This window comes from Sprattus sprattus (assembly GCF_963457725.1).
Source record: "Sprattus sprattus genome assembly, chromosome: 1".
Lineage (NCBI taxonomy): Eukaryota > Metazoa > Chordata > Actinopteri > Clupeiformes > Clupeidae > Sprattus > Sprattus sprattus.
Window position 1 is genome coordinate 25,957,585 of NC_137920.1, and position 19,918 is coordinate 25,977,502.

The 19,918-nt window shown below is 44.9% G+C and overlaps 1 protein-coding gene across 1 annotated transcript in view; it reads left to right on the plus strand.

Moving 5' to 3' along the window:
- strn (striatin, calmodulin binding protein) overlaps positions 1 to 19,918 on the plus strand; it is a 55,645-nt gene that overhangs the window by 23,929 nt on the left and 11,798 nt on the right. The window contains exons 2-8 of the mRNA XM_080840365.1: positions 4,237 to 4,340; positions 8,201 to 8,274; positions 10,126 to 10,204; positions 14,660 to 14,836; positions 15,306 to 15,441; positions 15,838 to 16,024; positions 19,685 to 19,828. Of these exons, the coding sequence (XP_080696491.1) occupies positions 4,237 to 4,340; positions 8,201 to 8,274; positions 10,126 to 10,204; positions 14,660 to 14,836; positions 15,306 to 15,441; positions 15,838 to 16,024; positions 19,685 to 19,828 (901 nt within the window). The remainder of the gene's footprint in view (positions 1 to 4,236; positions 4,341 to 8,200; positions 8,275 to 10,125; positions 10,205 to 14,659; positions 14,837 to 15,305; positions 15,442 to 15,837; positions 16,025 to 19,684; positions 19,829 to 19,918) is intronic.

Below are 19,918 nucleotides of genomic sequence, written 5' to 3' on the forward strand. Positions count from 1 at the left end.
GGAGGTTGAGTGAGAGTGTATGTGTGTGTGTCTCCTCAGCTCGTCTCCCACACAGTAAGAGCACACACAAAAACTAAGAATAGCAGACTACATCGGGAGTTAGCACAGAGGAACCATAAAGCCTGTGCTGAGCTGAGACCTCTGGTAGGCGAGCATTTAACACCCTCCCTGTGTGTGTGTGTGTGTGTGTGTGTGTCTGTCTGTGCGTGTGTGTGTGTGTGTGTGTGAAAGAGTAGGAGGATGGGTGTCATGGACCAAACTACATTTAGATTCTGTAGGTGGACAATACACACAAGCTGGCTAATCAAAGCAGAAGCAGCAGTGAGAGAAAGTGGAGCTGGCCGGAGTACAAAGGAGAAAAGAGCGAGAGACAGGTGAAGGTTTATGATGTAATGTACCAGGTAAAAATAGGGGCCTTCCAGTTACATGTGCATATTAACTTCACACGAATCACACATTTCCATTCGTTATTGATCATCAGTCTTTACATTTTCAGCAGTAATGCTAATATCTCGCGTTGGAGGCATACATAGCTGTATCTTTCCACTTAAGGGATATGTTGGCAGTCACTTGAGCATGAACCTCTAGTGGTAAAGATGCCTGATGCTGCAGCGGCTGCCGTGTCTTTCTTCTCAGACTCACTATGCTGGCCTGAACCGTAAAGGACTGAATTGCACATGGATTTTGAGTAAACCATTTGCTGGTTACCTTTGGGAAGGTATAGGGAAAGTGGACGAGGATTTAGGAAAAGTGGGCAAGGGTTGAGGGAGAGTGGCCTGGGATTGGTCGAGTTTTGGGAAAGTGACATGGGATTGGTTGAGTTTTGGAAAAGTGGCCAGGGATTGGTCGAGTTTAGGAAAAGTGGCCAGGGATTGATCGAGTTTAGGGAAAGTGGCCTGGGATTGGTCGAGTTTAGTGAAATTGGCCTGAGATTGGTCGAGTTTAGGTAAAGTGGCCTGGGATTGGTCGAGTTTGGGGAAAGTGGTGTGGGATTGGTCGAGCTGGAGGTGCTCTAACCTGAAAGCCACCTGACACCAGAGAGCTCAGACAAGACGAGATGAGGGAGGAAGGAAAGGCGTCAACTACCCTGCTGATACCAAGGACCTAATCCTGTCTGTCTGTCGTCAGCTAGCCTGCTGATACTGAGGAGCTAATCCTGTCTGTCTGTCGCTTTCTTTCTCTCTTTGTCATTTCAGTTATCTTTTTATTTTGCATCCATTCCCTCTGTCTTTTTTCTTTCTTTCGTATTTCTCCCTCTCTCACACTGATGAGGTGTATAGTGCAGACTGGCCTGATCTCACCCACACAGTGAGAAAGGGAGAGGGAGGAGAGGGAGAGAGAGGGAAAGAGAGAGAGGGAACGACCACACGGTAGAGAATGTGATCAGATCTGTGTGTCCGTGTGGCAATCCTCATTTTCGGTGTTCTTCTACATTGGCTACTGTAGTAATGACTTGGCACCCAGTAGTTATGTTGACATTAAAGAAATAAATGTATGAATTTACCTCATGACAATGAGTAGCTGGATTAACACAGGATTCATAACAGTGACAAGACAGAGATGGAGAAGCTGCACCACTTATCAGTGGCTCCCTCCGCCACCAAACTAGCAGGCTTTCGGTACGTGTGACTTTACGTTGCGTCGAAAGTCACAGTGTCCAAGGAAAAAAAACACTTGGAATCTGATCAGAGCAGTCAGACCATGCGCTTTGAATTTGAACACAACTGGGGAAAAAAAACGGATTACATGTGATTTTTTTCTACGTATGATCGGATTGCAACTGGATATGCACATAACATGGATTTTGAGTAATAGTCTGAACATAGCCATGTATGTAGATGTACACACACACAAACGCACAAACACATCCACACACATCCACACACATCCACACACATCCACACACATCCACACACATCCACACACATCCACACACATCCACACACATCCACACACATCCACACACATCCACACACATCCACACACATCCACACACATCCACACACATCTACACACATCTACACACACACACACACACACACACACAAACCATCCTCGTTAGTATCACCAGGGGCCAGATGGGTGCTGTGTGTTCTGTCCAATCAAAAGAGGTTGAAGTTGTTATGCTTCTAAACCACACTACACTAGCATGCACACATTCCCTTTCTCTCCCTGCCTCTCGCCATCTGTCTTACCACCTCTCATTGCATTGCATCTCTCTCTCTCTCTCTCTCTCTCTCACACACACACACACACACACACACACACACACACACACACAATATTAGAGAGAGAGATGAGAAAGATAAAGAAGTGTATCTGAGCCCACTGGTCCATTGAGTGTGTGAATCATGGTTGGTTAGGCCTGGGTCACTGCCTCTCTTATGTGTGTTCTTACTGAGCACTGCAGCTATATTTGGAAGAGAGAGAAAGAGGGAGATAGGGAGAGAAATAGAGAGAGGGAGAAAGGGAGAGAAAGAAAGAGAGAGAGAGAGAGAGAGAGAGAGAGAGAAGGTGGTGGCTCTTGACAGCCCTGAAAAGGACTGACCATAACAGCATAAGAGGGGATGCTACTTACCTCCTTCTCTAGCTCTACTCTCTCTACTCTCTCTCTACTCTAGCCCCTTTCACATACAGAATCTGTGATAATGCCAGATTAAAGCAGTCCTAAATAGATCATGAATTTCCACAGTAAAGTTACGTGCGTCTCTCTTTCACTCCCACATGAAACCACATTTTACAGAATACAGAGTATAAGTGTTGACAGGAATGTCAAATATAACCACATGAGAGAAGGGTCTTTCAATCAATCTATCTATCTCTATTTCTCTCTCTATCTAACTCTCTCTCTCTATCTATCTCTCTCTCACTAACTCTATCTATCTACCTCTCTTTTTATCTATCTTACCCTCTCTCTCCCTTTCTCACACACACACACACACACACACACACACACACACACACACTCAGAGGATGTAATCCATATTTGTTGTGTAAAGAGGACGTGTGGGTGCTTTTTACTGTGGAATCTGGGATACACAGCTGTCTACCCCCCGAGGTTCCTGTGTGCACATCAACACACACACTCTTGTTTGTCACACATATACCCAGATGCTTGCCCTCTTTCATACACTCATACACACACACACACACACACACACACACACACACACACACACACACACACACTTGCAAGTACAAATACCCAGATGTGTGAGGTGGTTTGCATGCATACATATGCATACAAACACACTAAACAGACTAAACACACACACACACACACACACACACACACAATAAAAACAATCTCTGGTGAGGCTGAGTGAGTGACTAATTAGCCTTGCACTGAGCTTCAGTCATCCATCATGTGTGGAATATGTGTTGCCAAATTCAGGAATGAGAAACACTCTGAACATTATTATGATAAGCAGTAATAGTAGGGGTAGAGGTAGTTGTAATTATAGTGGTTATAATTATAGCTAGTGTCGTGCAATCATCCTGGAATCTACTGGAGAAATGATCATTTAAATATTAGGACTATGATTGTGGTTATGATATCTACAATATTGTAAAATATTGTAGTTCTACTTTGAATTGATGTGGTTACATCCAGGTGTGTGTGTGTGTGTGTGTCTGTGTGTGCGTGTGTCTGTGTGTGTGTCTGTGTGTGTGTGTGTGTCTGTGTGTGTGTGTGTGTGTGTGTGTGTGTGTGTGTGTGTGTGTGTGTAGAAGTGACAATTGAGGGATTTCTGACTGTGCTATGGCTGTATTCTGTAGATGTAGGCTGATGGTAGGGGCCATTGTCTCTCCAGATTAGAGATCTCTCGCTGCGTGTGTGTGTGTGTGTGTGTGTGTGTGTGTGTGTGTGTGTCTACTGGAGTATATTCAGCAGGATGGTCCCAGAATGCTGTGTGAGAGGTGAGGGAGGGAGGGAGGGAGTGTGTGTGTGAGAGAGTGAAAGAGAAGCCTAATGCCTGTTTGGCCGACCGGCTGAATGATTGTCTAATCGTAACATAATGACACTGATCAGATTATACACACACACAAGCACACATTAATGCATTAAATCACAACACAAACTGCACTGCATGCAATACGCTTCATGTGTTCTTGTATTGATAGTTCTTTTCGACTTTTCTGCTGAAACCATTGAAACAGGAAAAGTTCTATTAGTTCTAACAACTGTGTGTGTGTGTGTGTGTGTGTGTGTGTGTGTGTGTGTGTGTGTGTGTGCAGGCTCAGATTGCCTTCCTGCAGGGGGAGAGGAAGGGGCAGGAGAACCTGAAGAAGGACCTGGTGAGGAGGATCAAGATGCTGGAGTACGCCCTCAAACAGGAGAGGTGAGAAACGCATACACACACACACACAAACACACCGACACACACACATTTACACACACACATCGACACACACACATTTACACACACACACTCAGGGCCTATTCCAAAACCGATAACATATGTTGTGTTATGTGGGTCAACTTCTTTTCAATCTTGTTTTACTGCGTTGCTTGTTTTACAATAAACAGTCGTATGGCGGTATGAGTTGTGATGTTTTGTAAGGGGGATCCGGTGTCGGTCACAATACACAGTAACCAATCAGATTCAATCCAGTCATCGGTAATATCACTACTTATTGTTGCAGGGAATGCACCTAGCACAGCAATGCAACAGGAAGAATGTTTTGTGTTTGTTATCCTTGTATAAGCATGCATCGATTTGCTTCTTTTTGAGGCAAATAGTTTTGGCGTCATCTTCAGTCACTCACTTGAGCCGCTGCTCCCACCGCCCACACGTACACAAGAAAAGACAAAGTGTGTACGTTTTTGTTCAGTGATGAAGGTCCTTACACGGTCCTTACAAGGTCCTTAATATTGAAACATCATCGACTAGTATAACTGCTACACAGATGTAGTGAGCCTCATAGTGTGAACACGGCGGTCTTGCATGATCAGCAGTCTATCGGACTTGTATTTGTTATTTTACGCCGTTGAGTGTGAAAATCCGTGAGATTTAGTTAAATCCGTGAGATTCAGTGTCGTGCGTGACACATGAGAAATGTTGCAAATCCGTGGATAAATCCGGGATAAAACATGGGATTTGACAGCTATGGTCATGTGAAGGACAGATAAACACACCTGTCAGTCCTGCTAGCTACCCAGGCCAAGCACTATGTAATTCTGTGGTTTGGGTCTGATGCAAGAAAAGCTCACATGGCACGACGACGCCAACTGTGTAACCAAAGGACAGCAGTTAAGCATGCTAGCAAGCTTTTATCAATGCCAACTATGCCGCTGTTGGTGTTTGCAACCTTTTTTGTAGTTAGCTTGTTACTTTGACTGCTGTTTTAATTGTTATGATGCATAGGAGTTCTCGATGGTAGCCCATTTCAGCTTCTGACCACAGAGAAAAGTTCTGTGCATCCTAATTTGTTTTTAGTCCTGACTTTTTGTACACCACGGTTCCAGCCATCACTTTCTCTCTCTCTCTCTCTCTCTCTCTCTCTCTCTCTCTCTCTCTCTCTCTCTCCCTCTCTCACTTTCTCTGCCTACAGTTTCACACGGTTTCACAAACAGATCCACATAACTCTTCCACACTTTCTCTCCTCTCTCTCTCCTCAATCCCCCTCACTCTCTCTCTCCCTCAATCCCCCTCACTCTCTCTCTCTCTCTTCCTCAATCCCCCTCACTTTCTCTGATGACTCATGAGTTGCTGGTGTGATGTCCTTTCCCCTCGTCTCTCACACTGTCAGGGGAAAGCCTTGAACTCCTCACACCTCACTAAGGCGCCAAGCCTGAGACACACACACACACACACACACACACACACACACACCACACAGAGAATGTAGTTGAACAAAAAACCTTTCCTTAGACTTCTCTAGAACCTAAACAGAAGGCTTTAGGTGCATCACGGTCCAGAAGAATATCGGTCAGACCATGCATTCCTTTTTTAATGTTCTTTTTCAACTTACATTCTTTTTCAACTTTTTCTTTTTAAAAAGTTTGTTGGTTTTGTTGGGTGGACTGCATAATTCCTTTCATCATCAGGGTGCCTCAGACCTGTTACCATGAAACGGTGCCCATGTACCTTTCTGAGGGGGAGATCATTGCCATGGAAATATGAATACTCGATTCCCCAGTGCAGAACGCATAGTTCTTTTGTTCAAGGTCCTGCCCTTGTAATACACAGGAGCTTAATTATTTACTTCTGTTCGTGATGTTGTGAGTTCCATCGTTTATTTATTCGTTACACATTTACATTTTCATGGACATAAATGTCCTTCAACAGTGCCACTGAAGAACACCTCGCTCAAGGGGGGGGGCAGGTTTGAATAGAAGCTCTCCTCTTCTGATGTTTATACAGGAAACCGTGGTCGAAGCAATGAAGCTGTATTAGTTCTGATCATATTTCTTATGAATTTCTTTCATATCCTGAATCTAAACCACCCATTCCCGCCAAGCTTTAACCTGCACACTTTACTCTGTTTCTCTGTCATAGTTTAACATTTCACATAACATTACTAAAATTCAAATGGTCCACTTTCAAGCGTTCAGATCAACACTTTGTCACTTGGGGTGCTTTGCAAATTCTGCTTGGACCCCTGATAATCCTTGCTTGAATTTGTAAAAAAACATTGATATTGACAGACTTAACCTTAACCATGTTTCATTGTCACGTCCTAAATTGCCTTTTTCAGAGACAAAGTTTATTTTTATACAAATAAAACTAAACGTTAAAAAACAAGACTCTACCATGACTCTGCAGTTTTGGGTGCTTCATCATGCGTCTTTATCAGGACACACACAAACACACACACACGCACACACACATGAACACACACATGAACACACAGAACACACACACACACACATGTAACAAGATGTGTCAGCAGCTATTTATGGTGACTCAGCACAGCCCCTGAGGTGGGCAAACATGATCGACCCAAAACAACACCATCCCCCTGCAAGTGTGTGTGTGTGTGTGTGTGTGTGTGTGTGTGTGTGTGTGTGTGTGTGTGTGTGTGTGTGTGTGTGTGTGTGTGTGTGTGTGTGTGTGTGTGTGTGTGTGTGTGTGTGTGTGAGAGAGAGTGTGTGTAGATAGTCTTGATGATGAAAGGATATGTTTCTTCAATTCGTCAATATAGATTATTTTTAGATCATCTCTTGAAATCCTGCGTATGCTTCTGGAAGAATTTACTAGGGGTGGGAATCTCTTGGCACCTCACGATTCGATTCGAAATCGATTCAGAGGTCAACGATTCGATTTAAAATCGATTATCGATTATCGATTTAAAATCGATTTTGTAATTTAAATTTTTTTATTTTTTTTTTTTTTTTTTTTTTTTACACATCCATTTTATGTTGAAATCAAGCTGCATCGACTATTGCATTGCTCATAGAAAGTCAAAATTGTGACCATTAAAAGCTTTTACTCTATTAAAGCAAATAGCGAAGGTAATTCATCTGTTGATTTTCTTCAATTTAGACTCTGAGTTGCAAACTCAAATGATTCAATAGTCAAAATGCATCGATAATCGTTTTATCGGTTTCGAATTGATATTCGATAATCAATCGATAATTGCATTTCAACATGAAATGGATGTGTAAAAAAAACGATTATCAATCCATTTCGACTTTTAAAACATTTGAGTTTGCTACTTAGAGTCTTTGCTACACTTCCTACTTTGTGTTTGATAATTAAAGAAAATCAACAGATGAATTACCTTCTCTATTTTTTATGAGAGAAAAAGCTTTTTTTTGACTTTCTATGAACAATCCAATAATCGATGCAGCTTGCATTTCAACATAAAATGGATGTGAAAAAAAAAAAAAATTTTTTTTTTTTTTTTTTTTAAATTACAAAATCGATTATGAACTTTTCTGAATCGAGACAGAATCGTTTTAGAGAGAATCGATTAAAATCGAATAATCGATTTTTTCCCCCACCCCTAGAATTTACTGGAAGTTCATACATATCACTCACTTTCTCTCTCTCACACACACACACACACACACACACTCAAGACAGCATGGTGCACACAGCAAGGTCGCCTCAAGCATTTCAGATCTTTGTAACTGATGGAATCAACTGCAAAACTGTAACCTTGGCAATTTGTTTGTTAAACCTCTCTCTCTTTCTCTCCCTGATTTTCTCTCCCTATATTTTTCTCTCTCTCTCTGTCTCTCTCTTTTTCTCAGGGCAAAATATCATAAACTCAAATATGGCACAGAGCTGAACCAGGGGGACATGAAACCTCCCAGCTATGATTCAGGTGAGCAGCTCCCGATGTGCCCCCATGTCTGAGCTGGATGTGACCCTGGTCTGGCCCAGGTGTGGCCCATGTGTGGCTCAGGTATGGCCCAGGTGTGGCCCAGGTGTGGCCCAGGTGTGGCCCAGGTGTGGCCCAGGTGTGGCTCAGGTGTGGCTCAGGTACGGCTCAGGTGTGACCCAAAAACCGAGTCTTGGAAGCCGCTGAGATTCAAGACTAAGTAATACATGGCCTGCCCTTTGGTTGCTGGATCCAGAATGGGAGAAGGTTGTTGGTACGGTCTAATTATAACCAGCATGTTGAATGGTGACGAAAATATTTCAAGTCAATTTTGAAAGCTTCCCCAACTGCCTAATGATGTGCTTTGGTGTAGCTTTAACTAATACACACACACACACACACACACACACACATTGGGGTACTGGCACTAGACTGCTGGCCCTAGATTAGAGAAAGAGAATGGTGCCTGCCTTTTCCGTTTTAGAAGACTTATTTCACACACACACACACACACACACACACACACACACACACACACACACACACACACACACACACACACACACACACACTCACAGAGACTTTGTGGTCACATAGTCTGAGACGTGAGAAAACAAATGTCAGACCAACCAAAACAAAACCAAAGCTCCAAAGCTACGGAAGTCCACAGAGAGCTTTACTGTCGTCATGGTATCGCAAGGACAATCAGTTATGCCTTGTCTGCCCTGCAGTCACTTGATCCAAAGCACAGGAGAAGGACGTGCCCCAGCACACTGTTATAAGCACCGTGTCCAGCAGCCATGTTTACAAAGGAAACGTTTCAAAAACCTTCTCTTCTAATGTTGACTTGGCCAAATGCTTCTTTGGACTTCTGGCGTAGCACTATGGTCTCGCCAGAGAAAGAACTAGTATGTTTTTGTTTCATTTCTTTTTTTGTTTTGTTCTGTTTTTTTTTTATGCCCTGTTTCCACCACGTTTTGGAGATCTTAAGAGATAAAGAAAAGGGCTTTCAGTGTTCAGTGGTGTGGAGCGACGGGTTTTCTAGTAGTTTGTCTGAAGTTTGTTTTCCCTGGGTTACATCACATGAGCCACGAAGTCGGCTCTCTCTGACCCAGATGATTGTGAAACGCTTTTCTGTTCTCCCTGCCAGATTAGTGTTTCGGATAGTGCTTTTGAAAGTAGAATGTTTCCCTTCATTGACCTGAAGTCAATACATTGTATGTGACACTAGGGCTGTCATGGTATGGATTATGTCTTACTGGGGGGGGGGGGGGGGGGGGTTGGCATCTCATGACCACGGTAATGTGGTAATCGTCACAACCCTAAGTGACTCACACATTTTCACGTAACGTAAAGGATGAATTCACTTCCACAGAAATTGATATGACATAGTGGTTGTTGATGCTGAAGTTCATGTTGGCTGCTGTACTCACAAAGGTTGATCGCCAGAACCCTCACCAGTGTAAAGCAGTACTGTTTACATTAAGACCACATGTTCACCTGTAGGCTATCTTTACCTACACAGAGAAAAAAAATAACAACTGTGAAACACCTATAAACTACAGCGTCCGGGTAATTGTAATTTAAAGTTTTAATATGTAAATGTAATTTCTCTAAGGTAGTCACTATGTAGTAATATGCATCAGGTGACACACATGCATCAGGTGACGTAATGGGTGTGGGTGGGTGTGTGTGTGTGTGTGTGTTTGTGTGTGGGTGTGTGTGTGTGGGTGGGTGGGTGTGTGTGTGTGGGTGTGTGTTGGTGTGTTTGGGTGTGTGTGTGTGTGTGTGTGTGTGTGTGTGTGTGTGTGTGTGTGTGTTTGTAATGGGTGTTTGTGTCTTTCTGTTCCACAGACGAGGGGAATGACAGCGAGCTTCAGGAACCCCCAAATAGCCAGCTGAGCTGGAAGCAGGGGCGCCAGCTGCTGAGACAGTGAGTGTGCTGATCACACACACATGGACACACAGGACACACACATGGAGACACAGGACACACACACACACGCTGACACAGGACACACACACACGGACACACACACACACACACACACACACACGCTGACACAGGACACACACACACGGACACACGGACACACGGACACACACACACACACACACACACACACACACACACACACAATCTCACACAAGTAAACATACTAATACCCATGCATGTACGTATACACAAACACAAACTCACACTCATATACATATATATATCACACTCGTATACACTCAGACACATACTCACACACTCATGTTAGTACATTTACGGATAACAGGTGTGGGTCACCTGTTTAATGTGGGAGGGCAGGGGAGATGGGAGTGTTCGAGTGGTACCTGAATGTAGGTGCCTTCACAACTTGAATATTTGTCAATGTACGCCTTGAATGTACCTGCGACTTGAGTGTCTCTGAACGTGCGACTTGAATGTTTATAAACGTGTGACTTGAATGTTGATCCATGAAGTGTTAACTCTCATTTTCTCTATAAATGCGGCACATCTGTTGGGATTCAATCCCGAATGCACTCACACATAAAGACACGTTTGCACACTCACATATCCCAAAGCAATTAAAAGTGCTGAGACTGTATTTGAACAAAAGGTTAAGCTTGTTAAAAAACAGTATTCCCACCCAACCCCCACCCCCAACACACACACACACACACACACACACACACACACACACACACACACACACACACACACTCACACACTCACCCTTTTAACCCCAAGCGAAAGTGACTTCATCCGATGCTTAGCGATCTAATCGGTCTCAGGTGTATTCGTCATGCCTCTCTCCCCACCAAAATCACTAACGTTAATGGCCATCAATGGCCTTAATGCGGATTAGGTACCGTGAGCGTGTGACTGTTTGAAGAGTTAATCCGGTGAGACCAGGCACCTTAAAGTATTACACAGCCCTGAGAGACTGAGTCAACTAACCCCATGACCCTTGAACTCTGTGCAGAGGCTCATAGTAGGTGTCCTTTTGGCAGAGAGGAACTGTGAACACCTTCGGTGCCTTGTTTAACTGTAGATAGTGCCTCTGTTGAATTGAAGGCTTCGGGGCCATGTTTAACTGTAGATAGTGCCTCTGTTGAATTGAAGGCTTCGGGGCCATGTTTAACTGTAGATAGTGCCTCTGTTGAATTGAAGGCTTCGGGGCCATGTTTAACTGTAGATAGTGCCTCTGTTGAATTGAAGGCTTCGGGGCCATGTTTAACTGTAGATAGTGCCTCTGTTGAATTGAAGGCTTCGGGGCCATGTTTAACTGTAGATAGTGCCTCTGTTGAATTGAAGGCTTCGGGGCCATGTTTAACTGTAGATAGTGCCTCTGTTGAATTGTCACTCTGAACAGTGACAGCTGTGTTTGTTGAAGAAGCATGGGTCTCGTATGATATGTAGTTGTAAATAAATGTAATCTCATAATGTCTGAACAGCTTAGTGATCTCCAGCGATGGCTCAGTTGATGTCATTGATGTCATTGTTGATTGGTTAATGAGTGCCCTTGTTAATCAATGAGTCAGAGGAGTCACACTGATTGGTTGATTTGGTAAGGTCTTCTAGAACAGAACAGAATCGAAGAGAGTAGAACAGGACAGGACAGGACAGGACAGGACAGGACAGAGCCGTTTTGTCTGCGCTAGTGTCTTCGGCTCCAGCTTAAAGCCTTAAAACATCATCCCACAAAGTCCCCACACCACACCGGACACAACATTCTTCACATTGCCCCATGACCCACCAGCGGCCCAGAATGGCACCAAATAAACACCGACCGCTGAGTGCAGACAGGGCCAACCACAGTGTCTTGTGATGTGGAGTTTAAAAGTATCAATTTGACTTAGGGTGAGTGGTTTCTTAAGGGCTTTATTTTTTTGGGGTGGTCGGAGACCAGAGCGGATTCTGTAGCGCCCTCTTAAGTCCAGCGTCAGTACTGTCATCTCTGTGGGTTGCTGTGAAGTAGGCGAGGTGTTGAGGTGTGTGAAGTGTTGAGGTGTGTGAAGTGTTGAGGTGTGTGAAGTGTTGAGGTGTTGAGTTGTGTGTGTGTGTGTGTGTGTGTGTGTGTCTGTGTCTGTGTCTGTCTGTAGGAGAGAGGAAACTCTCAACTGCCCTTGTGTGCTTATGTGGCAGTGTGTAAGGCAACAGTTATGTGTGCGTGTGTGTGTGTGTGTGTGTGTGTGAACGAAAGAGAAAATGAGAGTTTATATGTCTGTAAAAGATATGTATGGATTCTTATGTAATGTGTGTGTGAGAGTGAGAGAGAGGGAGAGAGAGATAGAGAAATTGAGGCAGGCAGACACAGCAGCACAGTGATGCTCTGTCCACCCTGAACCCTTCGCCACACACACACACACACTCTTTCTTTCTCTCTCTCTTTTTCAACTTTTAAAACACATACTCACTCTGTTTCTCATAAACACTGTCATACACACACACTATTTCTTACACACACACACACACACACACACACACACACACACACACACACACACACACACACACACACACGCACACACACACACAAACAAGCATACACACTTCTGAACCCAGTGACCCAGGCACAGTCTGTCTATAGGCATAAAATAAACGTGAAAAATCAATCAAACTTCCCACCATTGCTTGAAAGATGTGTGTATGTGTGCGCGTGTGTGGGATTGTCCGTGTGTGTGTGTGTGTGTGCATATGTGTGTAACAGTCAGTCAGTGTGTGTGTGTGTGTGTGTGTGTGTGTGTGTGTGTGTGTGTGTGTGTGTGTGTGTGTGTGTGTGTGTGTGTGTGTGTGTGTGTGTGTGTGTGTGTGTGTGTGTGTGTGTGTGTGTGTGTGTGTGTGTGTGTGTGTGTGTGCGTGTGTGTGTGTGTAACTCGGAGGAATGAATGGAGGATTGTGTCGGGGCATTCAGCCTTTCCTGTCCCTGTCGAGGCTGGTACAGAGAGAGACGGAGGGGAGCGCTTTTCCCATTCTCTCTCTCTCTCTCTCCTTTTTCCCTTCTCTCTCTCTCTCTCTCTCTTTCTCTCTCTCTCTCTCTCGCTCCTTTTTTCCTTTTCCCTCTCTCTCTCCACCATCTTCAGCCCATCTTACTGTCTTAAAGCTGCTCTTTAAGATGCTGTCATATCACCCAGCATCTCCGCCTCAGACTCGCTCGCTTCATCCAGCACGGACTCGTCTGGAACTAATCCAGATTCTGTTTTATCACTGAAAGTTTCCACTACAGGGAGTGCGTGAGGTATGATTCTGCTGGAGTTTTCTGGAAGTTTCTCTTTGGCATTTAGTGTCTGTCCTACAGCATATCCTAAGACTTGTGTCTGTCTACAGCCTAAGACTATGTGTGTTAGTGTCTTCTTGACATACCTAGTTTGCTATCGCTCACTATAAAATGATGTGTGTTTTTTGTAGCTCCAGATTGTTCTGGTAGTGGCTTTGACTGGCTCTACTGTTATGTGTAAAAGTGCTTAGCTTATCAGTGGTGGCTCGTAGCCTGTGGAAGCTTTCGCTGAACCCACTTAGCCTCTCCAGCAGTTCAGCAGTGAACTTGTTTTTTTCGATCTTTTCGATCTTATCCATCTCAGGGGGAGAGTGTTCATGTACGGCTTGTGTTGGTGCTGTCGTTCGTCCCTGAACAAAGCCGCATCCAGAAGTTGATTAGGCCGATTGTCGGTATTACTGAAGATGAACTTCATGTCAAGTCAACCTGTAGATCTCTGTTTTGAGATCAAACTCGAAAACCTTTCGTCTTGTTCCCCATATTCAAGTTCTTTATTTTCGTCTTACCCATATCTTTTATTTTGTTGATTTCTCTCATGTTGTCCTTCTCTTTTCTTCTGTCCTGTCTTCTGTTGAAAAGTCCCTATTGTGATGCCATTTTCTCTCCTCTCCTCTCTCCCCTCTTCTCTTTTGTGCCTCTATCTTTACTCCACGCTTTCGTTCTCATTTCTTTGACAGGCATCAAGCAAAGCGATGAGCAAAGTTTGTTGCACATGAACTTAAGCCATCATGTGTGGTGTGGTGTGGTAGACTTTGCTCATTGCTTTGCTCATTGCTTTGCTCATTGCATTGCTCATTGCCAGTTGCCAGTCAATTAATTTATGGCCCTGTGTCTTCAATGTCTGTCTCCTTAACAGAGTTATTGTTTGTTGTCATTTGTCAAGTGCAGAAGCTGCATGTTTCAATGCTGAATGCTTGTACAGGGTTACGACTCTAGAGGAACTTAGTATCTGAATGTCATTTTGACTCCTCTCTTCTCCCCTCCTCTCCTCTCCTCTCCCCTCCTCTTCCATTCTCTCCTCTTATCTTCTCTTCTCTTCTCTCCTCTACCCTCCTCTCCTCTGCTCTCCTCTCCTCTCCTCTCCTCTCCTCTCCTCTCCTCTCCTCCTCCTCTCTCCGTAGCTACCTGCAGGAGGTTGGCTACACGGACACCATCTTGGATGTGAAGTCCCAGCGGGTCAGAGCTCTGCTGGGTTTGACCAGTGACGCCGGGTTGGCCGAGAGGACGGGCGATCGCCGCGGCGACAGCATGGTGAACGGCACTGAGCCCTCCTCCCCCAAGGAGGGTGCTGACACGGGGTGAGCAGACGGTGAAAGAGGCGAGGGCACAGACACATAGACACATAGACACATAGACACATAGACACATAGACGCATAGACGCATAGACGCATAGACGCATAGGCGCACAGGCGCACAGGCGCACAGGCACAGGCACAGGCACAGGCACAGGCACATCTCTGTGTTGTATTTCTGAGAGAGAAAAGAGACTCAATGTATGCTCTCTTTTCATGGCCAGATAATATTCTAATTTGTGTTGTGTTTTGATTTCATTCCACCAATATTCCAAATAGAATGTTTTGTTTTCCTTGCTAATTTGGTGTTTGGTGAACATGATCTGTGTTAGATGTTAGTGGGTTAGTTCATTTCAAGACCCGGGGTGTAAAAACCTTTAATATGTTAGGAGTTGCGAGAGCTTTATTTTTGACGAATCCTGAATTTCATTTGTGGATATCAATTAATAATGCCCCTCTTCTGTGTGTGTGTAGGAAGCCGGAGCTATCTGACTCTGCCACGGTGCTGGAGGCCTTTAAGTTCATAGAGAGTGCAGCAGTCGATTTCAGTGACGAAGACGAGGATGATGACAGCGAAGGCAGAGATAAAACCATCATGGACATGGCCACGGTACACACACACACTCACACACACTCACACACGCACATACTCTTTCTGTCTGTCTTTTAAGGAGACCTGGCTTAAACACAAATAAACCCACACAGCCACACAGTCTCTTTCTCTCACTTTCTCGTTTAACATCTGAATCTTCATTTCTCTTTGTCTCTTTGTTCTTCACCTGCTTCACCCCTCTTTCTCTCTCTATCTATCTCCCCTCTTTCTCTCTCTCCCCTCTTTCTCTCTCTCTCTCTCCTCTTCTCTCTCTTTTGCATGCTATGGTGGTTTTATGAACTATAACTATTTAAGTTTTTAATGTGGCCTGTGATCAGTGTTCCAATAAAGGGTTGTTAAAAGTCAAAGTCTCCCTCCCTCTCTCACTCCTTCGTTCCCTCCCTCTCCTCCCAGATGGTGAGGAAGAAAGCCACAGCGTCTCCGTCTCCCTCCTCTTCCTCCCCGTCCCCGTCCTCGTCCACGGACCTGAGCGATGACCTCGACACGGAGGAGGCCATGAAGGGCTTCGACTTCCTGGCCGGCGCAGACGAGGCAGACGCAGCCACCGACTTCCCCAGCAACATGGACGGGCCCGACTGGGGTAAGAGAGAGAGGGAGAGAGCGAGAGAGAAAGAGAGAGAGAAAGAGAGAGAGAAAGAGAGAGAGAGAGAAAGAGAGAGAGAAAAAACTGACTGAAAGAGAGAGAGAGTGAAACAGACAGAAAGAGAGACAGAGAAACAGGCAGAGAAACAGGCAGAGACAGAGAGAGAGACAGAGAAACAGGCAGAGAGAGAGAGACAGAGAGAGAGACAGAGAAACAGGCAGAGAGAGAGACAGAGAGAGAGAGTGAGCGGAAGGTAGCAGGAGCGAGAGACTAGAGTAAGACAGAGATGGAGGGAGGGATTGATGAGGAGATGGGGATTAAAGAATAGAATAAATCCTGTTCTGGTCCGTGGTACTGGGTTAGTGCCAGTCAAATTCACTGTGACTTGTGACGGTGTGACTGACGGAAAGAGAAGGAGAGAGGTAGGAGATCAGCCTAGGTCATCATGCTCCTGCATGCCACCTGCTCAACATAGACGCTCATGGGTATGGATACAATTATAAATAGGTATAGAGATCATAGACGCTCAAGGATATGGATATGAATATAGACAGGTATATAGATCATAGGTGCTGATGGGTATGGATACAATTATAGATAGGTATAGAGATCAAAGACGCTCAAGGATATGGATATGAATATAGACAGGTATATAGATCGTCTCTCAAATGTCCCATCTGTAGAATTTCCTTTCTTCTTGCCCAACCAACGGAGCTGTCACAAAGGACGAGGAACCTGTCCCAGTGGCCTTTGTTGCTAAGCAACAGTGTGGCATGTGTTTGTTTTCATATCACTAAGAAGGACCGGGTGGTGGCGGCGATGTGAAGTCATCAGATCAGTGCACTTGAAGAGAGATGCCACGCTACACAGGATTCAGAGAAAGAACTCGCCCTGCTGTCGGGGGCCTGTTCCAATATTTACAACTCTCATAAATAGTAACCAATAAAATAAATAGTGACCAAGTCTAATTAGGTTACAGTCAGTGCCTCAGACTGTGAGGAGTGTTGCCAAGGCGAGAGGTCACAAGCTGGTGTTTGCCAAGTGAAGTGATTGCCTGATGACCCCAGTGGAACCAGGACATACATTCATTCAGATCAGGAACTAGTCCACTATAGCTCCACCACAGATCAACTCCTATTAATTCAGTTAGCATTTTGGATTGTTTAGATTCATTTTGGAATGCAGACGTCACTAGAAGTCACTTTGTCACAAAGCACTTTAAAATGCGTGTGTGTGTGTGTGTGTGTGTGTGTGTGTGTGTGTTTGAGTGTGTGTGTGTGTGTGTGTGTGTGTGTGTGTGTGTGTGTCTCATGTTGGTGAGTTGAGAATGCTTTCCCCCTCCAGTGTTAACCAGACGACTGAATCAGTGTCCAAAGAGCCAGTTATTCAGAGCGCTCGTTAACACTGTTTCCTCCTTGTTGTCCGTCACCGGCATTCATCAGCTACCTCTGGGGTTCAGCTGAACACCAGCATGTCTCTTGTTTTTGTCTCTCGATTCGTTTTTGTTTGTTTGTTTTTTCTGTCCCCAACCGTTCCTCTTCCGAAATCCCCTCTCCTTGTAGTAAATCCGCCCCTTGAAGGAACTCAGGCAGCGATGACCTCTTATGACCTTTGTGTGACCTCTTTGCCCTTTGTCACCTTGTGGTTGCCCCATCTCACCTGCTCTGACAGAGCTGAAGATCATAGTCATCAAGTCATTTGGATTCGGAAACACACAGAAGAGCTGGTGCTGTCGTATAATGCTCCGACAGGCACAGATACGGTTAAAGGAGTTTCACTGTTAGATACCATCAAGATAGGGCTTATCCAGCACACAACTAAGAGAGCATTCCCTCCTGGCTGGACAGAAGAGGACAGAAGGGGCTTTTATGTGAATTTAACCAGAAAGGACATCCATTTCCTGTTACGACAGGAAGTGCTCACACTGGCCTTTTGGGTTTGTTGGTTGCAAAACATGCATGCTTATGTGTGTGTGTGTGTGTGTGTGTGTGTGTGTGTGTGTGTGTGTGTGTGTGTGTGTGTGTGTGTGTGTGTGTGTCCCGTATAGAGAAGGATGAGCAGAGCCCTGGGGAGGCGTGGGAGGTGGACCAGGGCCTCATCACGCGGCTGAAGGAACAGTACAGGCAGGAGCGCAAGGGCAAGAAGGGGGTCAAGAGTAAGTCTCGGAGGGCACCACCGAAAAAAAAAAACTAAAAAAACATCCCTCCTTCTCTCGCACTCCTCGCTCCGCCCGTCTCCTTCTTTTTTTTCGCGTTCCTCTTCATCCCTTTCATGCAATCGTTTCTATTTCTATCTGATTCACTCTTGTCGTCTTTCTATCTTTCTTTTAATCTTGCCTTTCTTTTTGCCAATTTTCTCTCCTTGCCCCCCCACCCTCCTTTCTCTCTTTTGGTATTGTCCTTTCCTCTCTGAAGAGATGATCTCTGGTAATGAAGGACCAGAGCTCTTTACTTCCTAATTTCATCATCATGGCTTGCTCCTGCAGTTCCTTCATTGTCTAAGTACGTGTCTGTGTCTGTGTCTGTGTCTGTGTCTGTGTCTGTGTCTGTGTCTGTGTCTGTCTGTCTGTCTGTCTGTCTGTCTGTCTGTCTGTCTGTCTGTCTGTCTGTCTGTGTGTGTAGGTGTGTGTGTGTGTGTAGGTGTGTATGTGAGAGAGATGAAAGAGAGAGTGTGAATGTGTTTTATATCCACACGTTTCTCCTCATGTTGTGTTTTTGTTGTACTGCCTGTTTCGCTTGCTTCACCAACACATCCCCCCCCCCCCCCCCTCTCGGTTTCACAACAGCACTTACTCTGCCCCACTTCCTCCCTCCCTTCTCTTTTCCATATATTCCTCTCACTCTTCCATGTTCACACCTTTTCATGTGTTGCCCTTTTTATCATGTTTCCATTCTCTCCCTCTCTCTCTCTTCCTCTCTCTCTGACTCTTTCATCCAATCTCTGTAGGTAATCATGTGTGTAAGAGGTTACATGCTTCACACCTGCTCCCAAAATGCACCTGGGTATTTGTCCCAGCATCCTTTCTGTTCCCGCTGTAAAGTGTTGATGTTGTGTACTGAGCTTGTCTCACGTTTTTTTTTACTTTTGGTTCCACGTCATTATTTCTCCACTCTTCCTTCTCTGTTGTTCTTCCATTTCTTTTCTTCTGAAATGTGTGTATTAGCTTAATTCCTCCACCATTCTTCAGGGTTTATTTCCTCTCTTACTTTGGGTAGAGAAACTTTAATGAAGAGGGTCTATCTCATCCCCGCAATCCCATAATAATAACAAAAAAACAATTAGTCTTCGCTGCCATAGTTCTGCTCAAGGCAACAAGGCCTGTCAACTCAACTCCTCTGCTTATTTATTTATTTATTTATTTATTTATTTATTTATTTATAAACCTCCCTGTAGTCGTTTCCCTCAGTGCCATCTCCATTGATGTGTCATCAGCTCCCCCTGCTGCTGAGTAGAAGATTGATTTCTGTCTTTCTTTCTTTCTTTCTTTCTTTCTTTCTTTCTTTCTTTCTTTCTTTCTTCTCTGCACTCTGTCTTTATCTCCCCTATTATCTCTACATCTCTCTGTTCTTCTCTGTCACTCTCTCTTCCTCTTCCCCCTCTATCTATCTATATCTCTGTCCCTCTCTCCCTCTGTCCCCCCCTCCCTGTGTGTGGTAGGGCCAAACCGCTCCAAGCTGCAGGACATGCTGGCTACCCTGCGGGACGCTGAGGACCTGCCCTCCTTGCAGCCGCCCGTCAACCCCCCCGTCCGGCCCCCCATCCCTCGCCTCAATGAGCACGAGCTGGGCCAAGCTGACGAAGGTCCACAAACGCACACACACACACACACACACTCGTACACACACGCACACTCGTACACACGCGCAAACACACACACACACACACACAGAC